The sequence below is a fragment of the Mirounga angustirostris genome, unplaced genomic scaffold (genome assembly GCF_029215605.1).
Source record: "Mirounga angustirostris isolate CCGP_5_RB_7025 unplaced genomic scaffold, mMirAng1.0.hap1 SCAF_8, whole genome shotgun sequence".
Classification (NCBI taxonomy): Eukaryota; Metazoa; Chordata; class Mammalia; order Carnivora; family Phocidae; genus Mirounga; species Mirounga angustirostris.
In genome coordinates, this window is record NW_026991716.1 from 29,209,071 (window position 1) to 29,222,784 (window position 13,714).

The following is a 13,714-nucleotide window of genomic DNA, read 5'->3' on the forward strand; positions in this document are numbered from 1 at the left end:
TGAGCAGGGGCAGAGGCAGAGGAAGAGGGAGAAGCAGGCTCCCGTCCGAGGCAGGAGCCAGATGTGGGGCATGATCCCAGGACCCTGGGATCATGACCTGAGCTGAAGGCAGACGCTTAACCGATTGAGCCACCCAGGTGCCCCTCTAATGTCTATTTTCTGATCATTCTCCCATCCTCCCCCTCCTGCCATACTCCTGCGAATGTATATAGAGAAAAGAGGCCCATCCCCCAGAAGTCAGGGGGGCTGTGTGAAATCGTTCCTCTGTCTGGAGCATTTTCAGGAGAGGAGACGGAACCTCACAGAGCCTCTCACTTGGTGTTGTAGAGGTTGCGGGCCCCAGGCCTACAGAGAGGCTCTCTTCGGGGTGCCAGGCTCTCCCGCACGGCACATAGAGGAACTCTGTTCTCACGGGACATCAGAATCGGGCTGACACTGAATAGAGAACCCGGAAATGGGCCCTCAACTCTATGGTCAACTAATGTTCAACAAAGACAGTCTCTTCAACAAATGGTGTTGGGAAAATTGGACAGCCCCATGCAGAAGAACGAAACTAGACCATTCTCTTACACCACACACAAAAATAGACTCAAAATGGATGAAAGACCTAAATGTGAGACAGGAGTCCATCAAAATCCTAGAAGAGAACACAGGCAGCAACCTCTTTGACCTCAGCCGCAGCAACGTGTTGCTAGACAAGTCTCCAAAGGCAAGGGAACCAAAGGGAAAAATGAACTACTGGGACTCCATCCAGATAAAAAGCTTCTGCACAGCAAAGGAAACAGTCACAAACCTAAGAGGCATCCCACAGAATGGGAGAAGATATTTGCAAATGTCTTATCAGATAAAGGGCTAGTACCCAAAATCTATAAAGACCTTATCAAACTCAAAACCCAAAGAACAAATGATCCAATCAAGAAATGGGCAGAAGACATGAACAGACATTTTTCCAAAGAAGACATCCAAATGGCCAACAGACACATGAAAAAGTGCTCAACATCGCTCGGCATCAGGGAAATCCAAATCAAAACCTCAATGAGATACCACCTCACACCAGTCAGAATGGCTAAAATTAACAAGTCAGGAAACAACAGATGTTGTTCAGGATGCAGAGAAAGAGGAACCCTCCTACACTGCTGGTGGGAATGCAAGCTGGTGCAGCCACTCTGGAAAACAGTACAGAGGTTGCTCAAAAAGGTAGAAATAGATCTACCCTATGACCCAGCAATTCAACTACTACGCATTTTCCCAAAAGATACAAACATAGTGATTTCAAGGGGTACCTACACCCTTATGTTTATAGCACCAATGTCCACAATACCCAACTATGGAAAAAAAACCCAGATGTCCATCGACAGATAAATGGATAAAGAAGAATGGGATATATATACAATGGAATACTACTCAACCATCAAAAAGAATGAAATCTTGCCATTTGCATCAACATGGATGGAACTGGAGGGTATTATGTTAAGTGAAATGAGTCAGTCAGAGAAAGACAATTATCATATGATCTCACTGATATGTGGAATAAAAGAAACAAAACAGATGAACATAGGGGAAGGGAAAGAAAAATAAAATAAGATAAAAACAGAGAGGGAGACAAACCATAAGAGACGCTGAACTCTGGGAAACAAACTGAGGTTGCTGGAGGGGAGGGGGTTGGGGGCTGCGGTAACTGGGTGATGGGCATTAAGGAGGGCACGTGATGTAATGAGCGCTGGGTGTTATATGCAACTGATGAATCACTACATTCTACCCCTGAAATTAATTAAAAAAAAAAAAAAAAGAATTGGGCTGACACTGACCTAGAAAAGCCATCCTGACTGCCCTTTTAGAATTTAATTCACCTTGTGCTTTTGCCCCCCTAATTTCTTAGGGACTAGAAATTATAACTTTTCAGAATTAGAAATAAAATAAGTTGTAAGAGTGATGGGGGAAAAGATGGAAGGAGTACAAGAGAGGAGAAGGTATTATATTTAAAATAAATATTTCCTGATTATAAAAGAAAATTTAGAACAATAGACTAGAATAAAACAAAAAAAAGGGCTGGAACATTCTATCCTGTCCTACAAACCATGCACATCTGTGAGATGTGTTTCCTTCCAGTTTTCTGGCAATGCATGTTATTTTCCAGTGGTTGTTATTGGCATCCTTACCAAATTTGGGGTCTCCTTTTTCAATGTAATATTATCAAATAATTGTCTTATGTTAAAACATTTTGGTGATGGCATAATAGTTCATCTTATAGATGTTGCCTAATTATTGAATCATCCCAACGTGGTTGGATGTTGTCCTGTTTCTTTCCTTCTTGTGTGTGTGTGTGGGCACGCGTGCGCGCGTGTGCATGCTTGGCCTGAGCCTGACACACTTTACTCTTAGAGGGGCCCAGCGGCTGATCATCAGAAGGAGGTCATGCTAGTGTGTATGATGAGGCTCCAGGTTAGCAAATGTTAAATCCTAGGCACAGGCCACACCCCAGGGCCCTGGAGGAAAAGCATGAAATGGGGAGCCAAGGCTTGGATCCTTAGGACGAGCAAAAGAACAGAACAGTCATCCAGGGTACCCAAGAGAAAAGGCAGTTCTCCCTGAAGACCCCTGATTCCTGCCCCCACTCACCGGTCATGCCCACGGTGGACACGGGGCCCTCGCGCTGTCCCCTGTGCAGGCCGTACAGGTGCATCTTGTACTTGCGCCCCGGCTCCAGGCCCCCGATGGTGACCTCACTCTCGTCACCCCCGACACGCACCACCTGGGGCCGCCCGTCCCCGTCCTTGTACTGGACAGTGAAGGAGTCGAAGTGGCCCTGGGGGACGGTCCAGGAGAGGCTCAGCGAGTCTGGGGAGGATCCTGTGACCGTCAGCTCCCCCAGGAGGGGCTCCTCGGGGGGCTCCGGGGCCTCCGTGCTGGGTTCTGTGGGGCTGGGCGTCTCCTCCACCTCGGTGGGGGTTGGGGTCTCTTCCTCTGCAGCTGAGAAGGACAGACACAGAGGAGGTGAGGCAGGATCCCCAGGAGATGTCCTCAGGTCTTGGGAGAAGGATGGAGAAGCTGTGATCATGTCTGGGGGCCCCCAAATTCAGCTCAGGGAAGCCCATCCTTGGGGCTGGGTGGGCTTGCTCAGCTGCATCTCACAAACATGCCTGGGAGCCTTGAGGGTCAGCTGTGGGGAACCCTAGACAGTCTCCAGCACAGCTCATGGAGGCCCTACTCTGCAGGGGAGGACCCCTCAGGCCTCAGGGAGCCCTGGGAGGGGGGTGGGGAGGCACAAAGGGCACCATGGCTCAGCCTCGAGCAGAGGGGCCTCCTGCACCCCTCTCACCCATCACCTGGGAGAGGGAGACCCTCCCACCGGCCCCACCCTGGGGCTTCCAGCATCCACTCACCTGTCACCCCAATGGCAGAGACAGGGCCCACGCGCTGGCCACCGTGGAAGCCGTACAGGTTCATCTTGTACTTGTGGTCTGGCTGCAGGCCTGAGACGGTGACCGCATCCTCATAGCCCGGTACGCGCACTGCCTTGGGCTGCCCGTCCCCGTTCTTGTACTGGACCAGGAAGTGGTCAAACTGGCCCTCGGGGACAGTCCAGGAGAGGTGCAGGGAGTCGGGAGTGGCGTCGGTCACGGTCAGCTCCCCCAGGCGGGGCTTGGTGGGAGGCTCTGAAGGTCCATCCTCCTCTTCCCTTGGGACTGAACAGAGATGTGAGAGAGAGTAAGAACTGAGGCGGGGGGGCAGGGTGACCATAAGGATTTGCTCTCTTCTGGCTCTCACAGCCACCTGGAGGAAGCAGATATGGTGCAGTTCTCCTCGCTCACCTGTCAGCGCCTCGATGTGGACAGGACCCACTCGCTGCTGGCCATGGAAACCGTACAGGTTCACTAGGTATCTGTGCTCAGATTCCAGGCCAGAGAGGATGATGTCATTCCGGTCACCATCTATCCTGACTACTTGGGGTTGCCCATCTCGGTCTGTGTAGTGGACCTCGAAGGAGTCAAAATCGCCCTCAGTCTTGGTCCAGGAGAGATGCAAGGTGTCTGGTGTGGCTTCCTCTACAGTCATCTCCCCTAGGCGGGGCTCAGGCCCTGGAGGACTTGGGGCCTCGGCTTTGATATGTACCCTGGGGGCTGGTTCAGAGAGACAGGTAGAGATGGGTGATTGGTCTGTCTCCACAAGGCTCTCCAAGGAGAGGGAAGGAGGGGAAGAGGTGAAGGCTTGAGGTCAGTAATAAAAAGGAGCAACTATGGAACAGGGGCATTATAGTAAGTGTTAGAAGCCAAGCATTGGTTACAAACCAAGCATTATGGTAAGTGTTAGAAACCAAGCCCTGAGTCCGTATTGTAGGATTCTGTTAAGTGAGAGGCTTACAAAGGCAAAACTGTAAGGAAAGGAATTAGTGGCCGACAGAAGCTGGGATTGGGGGAACTGACTGCAAAGGGGCACGGGGAAATGGGTTGTGGGGTCAGTGGAAATGTTTTATGTCTCATTTGTGGTAATGGTCTCATGACTTACATGTTTACCAAAACTCATTGTTCACATAAAATTGTCCGTGAATTATGCCTCGATGAGGCTATCCCCCCCCTAAAGGAGGGAAGTAGGAAGCTCAGAACCCCCCTGGCTCGGTCAGAGCAGCAGGGCCGCAGCCGGCAGGAGGGCGGCATGTTCTGGCCACAGCCTCACTCACCAGTCAAGGCGACGGCGGAGACCGGGCCCACGCGCTTGCCCTGGTGCAGCCCGTACAGCAGCAGCTTGTACCTGTGGGCTGGGTCCAGGCCCAAGACGCTGACCTTCCTGAGGCCGCCCTCCACCGGGACCACCTGGGGCTGCCCGGCCCTGTCTTTGTACTGGACCACGAAGGAGTCAAACTGGCCCTCAGGGACCGTCCACGCGAGGCTCACAGAGTCTGGTGTCACGCTGGTCACCTGTAGCTCCCCCCCAAGATGGGGCTTTGGGGGGTGCTTTGTTCTAGCATCGTCCACACCACTCCAGGGCTCTGAGAGGGAGACAGAGAGGGGGCAGCGGAGCTGTTTCTGGTAGTCTGGGTGACCTCAAAGGGCAGGACTGAAAGGTCTGGGGACAGGGCTTTGCCACGGCTGAGTCCTACAGGGCCAGTGCTATGGGACTGCGTGAGGGAGTAACTACCGTGATGGCAGCCGGCACAGGTGGCCACCTGCTTCCCCGGCCCGGCTGGGTGCTGCTGCCGTGCCCGGGGGGCTCCAGGACCAGAGCCTGGCCCTGCACGGACGCTCTCACCTGTGGTGCCTTCAGCAGTGAGGGGGCCATGGCGCTTCTTGCCCAGGAGCCCATAAAGGAGGAATCTGTACTTGCGGCCAGTGTCCAGAGGGGTGATGGTGACCGAGCGCTTGTGGCCCTCCACGGGCACCACCTGGGGCCCATCCTTGTCCTTGAACTGGACCACAAAGGAGTCAAAGTGGCCCTCAGAGACTGTCCAGGAGAGGCGCAGAGAGTCCAGGGTGGGATCTGTCACCCACATCTCCCCAAGGCGGGGTGGGGCCCCGAGGCTGGCGTCACCTTGGGCAGCTGACAGAGAGGAAAGAATCTTGTGTTTATTTTTTTCCAGAATGACTCTTTGACTGCTTCCTACTAGAATTGGAAAAACCCAGGACTGCCCAAATGATCAGTGCTTCCCCAAAATATTTCCATCACCCTCCCATCCCAAATGGCCCATGCCTCCCTCCACTTAGCCGATGTGACATCTCTGGGAAAAAAGAATCCCTAGTTTCCTGCTTATCTTATTCCTACTGCTATCAAGACTCTTCCCACCTATTAGAGACTATTTTCCTATCAGGGAGCAGCTTGGTTTGCTTATTTCCTTTTACCAAGGAGCCTACCCTTTGTGATTTCTCTGGCCCTTAGGGAAATCTGAGGGTCCTGGGGACATCAGAGGGGGCACAGGATCCCTGATGAGTGTAGGCAGCAGAGGAGAAAGTGGGATGTTATGATGGAGGTGGCCCTCATAGGGCCCGGGGGAGGAGTGGGGGCTGCTTACTTGGTGGGGGGGAGGAGGAGGGGAGCTCACTTGGAGAAAGGATCCGGTATCTGCCCAGAGCCATCCTGAGGCTTGAGAAGGAGCTGGCCTGCTGCCTTCTTGGCCAGAGAGGACGCTGACAGCATTGTTATTGCTAGAGTTTTCTGGCATCAGGGAGCCCCCAGGGGCAGGGGAGGGCCTGGACTGAAAGCCAGGAAAGGGGCACAGCTGGGCTGGGCCCGAACGGGCCTGGCTGGGCAGCCAGCCCTGGGCTCCTCTGCTTCCCAGTTTCCGAGGCTCCGGGAAGAGGGCACAGGAGGAAAAGGGCCCTCTAGGGGAGGCAGAGAGGGCACCCAATGGGCCTGAGCCAGTAGGATAAGAAAGTGGGTGATGGCAAAACTCTCAGGAGGTAAGGGCTGCACAAGGCTGAGGGCTGCAAGGCCCAGGCCGGCAGAAAGGGCTCCTGACTCCCTTCGCCCTCCCCCAGCACCCCCAGTCTCCCATGTCCCACCTTCCAGGAAGGGCCCTGAAGGGGCTTCCCCCATTCAATGGCAGTGGAAATTATGAGAAGAGAGGAAAAGTCAGCGGGGGGCACAGACCCAGGACCTGGCCCTGCTTTCCTGGTTCTCATTTGCCTTGAACTGGGGCAGGCAGTGTGGCTTTTCAAACGAAACAGAAGAGGTGAACACAGGGAAGACCAGCAGAAGGAAAGAGACTAAGCAGTGTGAAGAGGGTGGGCAGGCTGCTGGGGGCCTGGGGGACTCTCACCCGTCTTTGCCTCCACAGAGACTGGGCTGCGTCTCTTCTCATCCTGAAGTCCGTAGAGCAGGAACCTGTACTTCCTGCTGGGCTCCAGGCCGGACACGGTGACCTCGCGCTGGTCTGCGGCCACAGGCACCACCCGGGGCTGCCCGTCCCTGTCCTTGTACTGGACCACGAAGGAGTCGAATTCACCCTCGGGAACCGTCCATGAGAGGGTCACGGAGTCCGGGCTCAGGTCCACCACTGTCAGCTCCCCCAGCCGTGGCTCCTCGGGGGACTCTGTGCCTGGGGCTGGGGGGAGGGGAGCTAGGACCCAGGAAAACATAGAACATGGCTGAGATCTTGGGCAGGAGAACCCCCTGACCCTGAAGGGCTCCTGGGCAACCAGGGCCTCAAGGGGACCTTGAAATAAGATGAGACACAGTCACATCTGTATTTTCCCTGCCTCTAACTGAAAGGTAGATTTCCTCGGGTGCTCACTGCGGTGCCAGCATACCTGGGACCATTTTCGTGTCACCTTAGAATGGCTGTGCAGACTCCAAAATACCGTTTACACTCATCCGTACTTCGGAATGTGTGTAGGTTATGACACATGCCCCTAAGTCTCATTATTTAATGAACTGATAAACAAGTTCCTGTATTACTAAATCATAAATTTGAATTAAAAATATTTTGATAGGACGCCTGGGTGGCTCAGTCGTTAAGCGTCTGCCTTCGGCTCAGGTCATGGTCCCCAGGGTCCTGGGATTGAGCCCCGCATCGAGCTCCCTGCTCCGCAGGAAGCCTGCTTCTCCCTCTCCCATTCCCCCTGTTTGTGTTCCCTCTCTCACTGTGTCTCTCTTCATCAAATAAATAAATAAAATCTTAAAAAAATATGTTTTTATAATTGAATATCAAATAAATTGGTTTCCTCTGTAACCCTATGCATTTACGTTATAGATTTTAAAGCCCTGCTCTGAGAGGGGTCCGTGGGTTTCATCAGATACTGTGGCAGAAAAATGGCAGCAACCTGTCCCCAGGGACCCAAGAGCAAGGGCCACTTCCAGGAGAAAGGAAGGCTATAGCACTCAAGGCACTAAAGAATCTCTGAGAGATTCAAGGGATGTGTGTCACTGAAGCCCAACTAAAAAAGAACACCAGGGGAAGGTGGCGGCTGTGGCCAAGTCACAGCAGGGTTTTGAGAGAAAGGAGGGGAACAGCTGTGGACAATCAGGGGAGACAGACAGAGTCAGATTTAGGTCAGATGGAAGCAAGACATTCCTGCCTGAGGGAGAGGGCAGAATGGAGAGGAACTGGAGGGCAGGGAAGATTCTAGCCTGGGGAAGAAGTCAAGGGCTCAGGGAACAGACTGCCGTGACTGTGACCTCAGGAAGGACTTATGGAGGCCACCGAGGCAGGACCTGAGGGGGTTTGTGGGACGGGGGGATTCTGGGTAACCAGGGATGGGAACTGCCTCACCCCTGCTCACTCACCGGTCACAGCTATCACAGAGAGGGGGCCCACGCGCTGCCCATCATGTAGCCCGTAGAAGTTCATCTTGTATTTGCACGCAGGCTCCAGGCTGGGGATGGTGACCTCCCTGAGGCTGCCCTCCACAGGGACCACCTGGGGCTGCCCGCCCCTGTCTTTGTACTGGACCACGAAGGAGTCGAATTCACCCTCAGGGACCGTCCATGCGAGGCCCATGGAGTTGGGGGTCACATCTGTCACTGTCAGCTCTCCCAGGTGTGGCTCTAGGGGCGGCTCTATGGCTGGAGTCTCTTCTGGTTGTGGAGCCGAGACAGAGATGGTGGGAGGCCATTAGGAAAAGCCCCTCTTTCCCTTGTTAGTAACTGTGTCTGTTGTTTTTGTGGTGCCCACGAGGTGGTTCCGATGTAAAACTACACTGATTGGCAACATCTGTCTGACCACAAGCCCTCGCTAAGTCCCCGCCAGGACTGGGGGCTGTGCTGGGGTTGGGGATGGGTGTCACTGAGACCCTGGGAGAGTGGCTGAACGTCCATCTGTAGGTCAATGGTCCCCTCCTCCAGGACCCGCAGACTCGTGCTTGCCTGGCATCTTCCTTGGGTGCCTGGTCTGTGGCTCAAACTCATGAAGTTCAAAACCGAGCTCAGGGACTCCCCCCACGCCTGCTCTGTCACGGCCTCCCCACCTCAGTAAAGCCACCACTTCACCCTGGGTGTCGTCCCCGAGTCCCCTCACACCCTACATCTAGCCCGTGAGTAAGGACTGTTGGCATGACCTTCAGAAGCTGACCCCCCCTCGCTAACTCCACTCCACTGGCGCCATCTCCAGGTACCACTCGTCTCCCTGGACTACATGGGTCTCCTAAATCCTCCCTGTCCTCCCCACCCGCTCCGATCCACCGTGAACACATTAGTCAGAGCCTGCTCCCACAAGGACTTCCATCTCACTCAGGGCAAAAGCCAGGTTCTTACAGGGGCCTCTGAGGTCCCACAGGATCATCTCCCACATAGCTCCCCCCACTCCAGACATTCCTGGCTTGTGCACAGAGGGTCGGGGCACTTTCCTCTGCCTGGATATTCTTCCCAAAGGCACATGTGCCTTGTCCTGTCCCTCCTCAGGTCTTCCCTCAGAGAGGCCCTTTCCCACGTCCTTCCCACCCATTCACTGTCTCACCTGCTGGACTTTGCTTTTCTCCAGGTCTCATTGTTATTAGAGACGGTCCCACAGACAGATTTGTGAGGTCTGCTAGAACGTGTGCTCCCTGGGGAGGGGCTTTGCCTTGCTCGCTGCTGTGTCCCCGGCGCCCAGCACACAGCGGGTGCCCCCACAAACGGTCGTTCAATTAATGAGTGGTCTGCATGACTGGGCTGGGAAAGTCCCAGCTCGGGCCCCAGTGGGCCCCACCCCCCAACTCAGCTAAGTCTGGGGGCACTCCTCAGTAGGGACCAAACTTGGATGGTGGTCCCAAGAAGTAAGACAGTGGCGGAGGTGGCTGGGTGGGTGTGGCTCCCAAGAGCTGTTTTCTCTGGCTTCTGCGGGAGCATAAGACCAGGCTAGACAGATGAAACCCTGTTTGGGAGGCCTCAGAAAGACAGACCTGAGTCTGAGGGGAGGGCAGGGATGAAGGCGGCTGAGGGGGGCTAGGAGAGGCCGCCACGTCATCAAATGTCTACGAGCAGTGTCCCATGCTCCTTCTAGCTTTGCTCGCTCTTTTCTCACCCACTTCCTGCTCACTTCCACCCTCTCTGCACTTCTTCCCATGAGGAAGAGAAACTGTCCCTCACCATCCAACAAGCCTCATTGCTGGGGCTTGGTTTAACTGGAAAACGTAGAGTTATCACTACCCCCAAACATGGCACTGCGCATGCTGCATTTGACATTATCTTTCTCTACTTTAGAAATCTTTCTCACTGGCTGTATCCACCTCTTCCCTTGGCAATGGGAAAGCATGTGCCGCGGGCTGGGCACAGCCCCTGGGGCAGCTCAGCGGGCTCCAGCTGCCCATCACCTGCCTGCTCTGACAATGAACACCATGCTCCATCCTGAAGCTGAGAACCAGAGAAGCCACAAACAGAACTCAGTCTGTCAAATGCTCAACTCCATTTTCCGTTACTGCACTGCCTCAGTCTGTGCCCAACACAGTCCATTCCTCCCTGGGGACCAGGGACAGGACCTCACAGAGCCCAGTGTGGCTGCCTGGGACAGAGAGCAGATGGAGGGGCACCCTAAGAGAAACCTTGGCAGCATGTGCGGGCTTGGCATGAGCCTCCACCCTGCTACTTCAGGCCCGCAGGACAGTAACTCAGGGTGGCTTTCTCCTCTCCCTACTCTCAGTACTAATGGAGGAACAAAAAGAAATTAGGAGTAGAAGGTTCTGGAAACTAAGCCAGCCATGAGGTTGGGCTTTGTGGAAGTACAGGAACCATGCTCTGAAAATCTATATCTCTGCTTTTAAGTTTTTAATCTTTCCCCTTATAGTAAAAGGTGTGTCTTTGAGCAAAGGGAAAAGAGACGCCCCTTGCTGTGACCAAGCTGGGCAGGTCAGCAGGAGAGTCCCAAGTCCCAGAGGCCTGTCTCGGTTCTGGCCCCTGATGCTGAGGCTCTGGAGAGGAGATCCCCGGGCTGGGTCCTTTGTGGTGCCAGATGGCCCCATACCTGGGCCCAAGAGAGGGGATAGAACGGATGTCCCTTTTTGCTATAAAGTCACTCACTGGATGAGCGGTAAAGAAACTTTCCAGCTACACTGATGAAGAGGCTGATGTCTCATGCACTTCTGATCAGCTGAGCCCCAGCTGAGGAACCAGCCAAATGGGGGCAGAGCAGACTCCAGACTAAGGACAATTATAATCATCCTATGGCAATGCTGACAGCATGTGCCCTCTGTGCCAGACCCTTTCTTAGTGCTCCATGTCTGTTAACTCATTTAATCCTCACTACAGTTCTGTGGGATGGCTGTTACTATCCTCCTTTTATGCCTGAGGAAACAGAGGCACAGAAAGTTTAAAATTGCTCAAGGTCACAAAGCTGGTTATAGCCCGGTCCCCAGTGAACTGTTCTTTCTGGGTCTCCCCCAAGCAGTGGGGGGCCTCATGCTACCACTACAGAAGGAAGAGCCATGGCCACGGGGAAGCTGGGGGCCACCGGTGGGAGGAAAAGGAAGTAGGTCCCCGCCCCCACTCACCGGTCATGCCCACGGTGGACACGGGGCCCTCGCGCTGTCCCCTGTGCAGGCCGTACAGGTGCATCTTGTACTTGCGCCCCGGCTCCAGGCCCCTGATGGTGACCTCACTCTCGTCCCCTCTGACACGCACCACCTGGGGCCGCCCGTCCCCGTCCTTGTACTGGACAGTGAAGGAGTCGAAGTGGCCCTGGGGGATGGTCCAGGAGAGGCTCAGCGAGTCTGGGGAGGATCCTGTGACCGTCAGCTCCCCCAGGAGGGGCTCCTCGGGGGGCTCCGGGGCCTCCGTGTTGGGTTCTGTGGGGCTGGGCGTCTCCTCCACAAGGTCCTGGGGGGCTGAGAGAAGACATGGGAGATACAGGCTTGCGGTGTGTCTTGCTTTGTTGGTTAATTACGACAATAAAGTACATTCAGCAAATAAAGTTCTCAGGCTGCAGTCTTTGGGGTTCGGGGAGTCTTTGTATTAGCCGTTCAGTAACTCGTGGGAGAGAGCTGAGACAGGCCCCTGGCCCCTGTCAGGTACTGCTGGCAGGACCGTATTGGTGTCTTCTGTCGGGGGCGGGGTCTCCCCTCATGTCTGAGAAAGGAGCTGAGGTGGGAAGAGAGGAAGTTCTGAGGAATTTTCTACCGTGTCCACAGACAGGGCTGACCTCTAGAAATCGACGGGGCAGTAAGGCCTCTTCCAGTTTGCCTTCCTCCCTTTCAGCTCCAGCACCTCCCCGGGGTTTCTCAGTGGCCCCCACCCCACTTAGCAGGGCACCAGACAGAATGTGCCCTGGCTAAGGCCTCCCTGGGCAGCCCGGCCCCTCCTTCCTCTTCAGACAAGGGTGGAGAAAGATGTGAAGGTGGAGAAAGATGTGGGGGTGGAGGGGCTGGGAAAGGCTTCGCTCTTCCCTGGCTGCATCTAGAATCACAGCCCCGGGGACACCTATCCACCGTCTGGCAACTCGGTCTTTGCTGAGGCTCCGTGGAGAAGGGAGACTGGCTTCTGTGACCCACTCCCTGGGGGTACTACTGGAGTACTACTCAGGGGACAGGAGACTGAGACGGAGCATGCAAGGGTGGGCAAGGTAGGGAGATGAGGACATGAAAAGGATACCAGGAAGGGAGAGTGTCAGGGAGAAATAGCAGCTTGCTCCTGAACAGTGGTTCTGATGCGCCAGGCACTGTTCTAAGCATGTATGTTTGTACACTGACTGATTTAATGCTAATGACTCTGAAGCAGGTACCATTATCCTCATTTGACAGATGAGGAAGCTGAGGTTCAGAGGTTCAGTAATTTACACAAAGTCCCACAGGTAGTAAATTGCAGAGCTAGGCTTAAAATCCAGGCAGCTGGATCCACAGCCTGTGCTCCCAACCACGAGGCTACACAACCACAGAAATGGTGCTGACCAGAGGGAGCCTGGACAGGTGGAGGAATGAGGGGCGGTGGGAGGAATGAAATGGGGCCCTTTGCCCTGCTCCCAGTTGGTGGGAGTCAGGGATTTGGGGGTCCGGGATGAGGCCTTTTCATGCCAGAAAGAAGCTGAGGGAAAGGAGGGACTCTTGTGCCTTGGATCTGTGGACTCTGAGCCGAGCAGCAATGGTGGGAGGGTGCGGGCAGCTGGTGGCGGAAGCCGGAAATGACTGCAGCCTCAGCCAGGCTGTGGTAGGGGAAGGAACACAGTGGCTGAGGATATCTGTGGGGAGGACAGCCCTGGGTGGAGGTGTTCCAGATGTTTGGAATGGGGAAAATGGACCTGTTCTTGGAGATGGAGAAGCAGGGCTGAGAAAAAGGCCAGGGGCTGGTGGCTGGATGAGAGGTCCTGGGATGTGGGGAAGTAGAGGGTAGAGGCTTGGCAGGACTGGAGCCCGGAAGGAAAAGGTGGAGGGAGGTCTGAAGGAGCCCCTGGGCCAGGTCCTACTCAGAGGGAGGTCTGGGAGGCCTTGACTCACCGGTGGTGGCCACCACGGACACAGGTCCCACACGCTGCCTGCCATGAAGCCCATAGAGGTTCATCTTATACTTCCGGTGGGACTCCAGGCCCGGGATGGTGACCTCGTTCTCATCCCCCCTGATGGGCACCGCCTGGGGCTGGCCCTGCGCATCCTTGTACTGGACCACGAAGGAGTCGAAGGAGCCCTGGGTCACGGTCCAGGACAGGCGCAGGGAGTCTGGGTTTGCCTGAGTCACCCACAGCTTCCCCAGCAGGGGCTGCACTGTGGCCTCTGGGTGGAGGGACTCCGCTGTCTGCTCTGAGGCTGTAAATAAGAGGATCCAGTGAGGGCTGTACTGGCAGCCTCAGATTGGGGTTCGGGGTTTGGATGGGCCGTCATACCCG

General features: G+C 54.9%; 1 protein-coding gene across 6 annotated transcripts in view; it reads right to left on the reverse strand.

The window, feature by feature from the left end:
• Positions 1 to 13,714, reverse strand: part of TNXB (tenascin XB) — a 59,898-nt gene that overhangs the window by 22,377 nt on the left and 23,807 nt on the right. For 3 of the 6 annotated variants that reach the window (XM_064597392.1, XM_064597389.1, XM_064597394.1), the window contains 9 exons: positions 13,329 to 13,634; positions 11,394 to 11,726; positions 8,218 to 8,508; positions 6,752 to 7,051; positions 5,248 to 5,535; positions 4,679 to 4,987; positions 3,813 to 4,121; positions 3,384 to 3,686; positions 2,620 to 2,970 (listed from right to left, as the gene is read on the reverse strand). In XM_064597392.1, the coding sequence (XP_064453462.1) occupies positions 2,620 to 2,970; positions 3,384 to 3,686; positions 3,813 to 4,121; positions 4,679 to 4,987; positions 5,248 to 5,535; positions 6,752 to 7,051; positions 8,218 to 8,508; positions 11,394 to 11,726; positions 13,329 to 13,634 (2,790 nt within the window). Of the gene's footprint in view, positions 1 to 2,619; positions 2,971 to 3,383; positions 3,687 to 3,812; positions 4,122 to 4,678; positions 4,988 to 5,247; positions 5,536 to 6,034; positions 6,705 to 6,751; positions 7,052 to 8,217; positions 8,509 to 11,393; positions 11,727 to 13,328; positions 13,635 to 13,714 lie in introns of those variants that run through there. The other 3 variants (XM_064597390.1, XM_064597391.1, XM_064597393.1) reach the window with 3 other exon arrangements.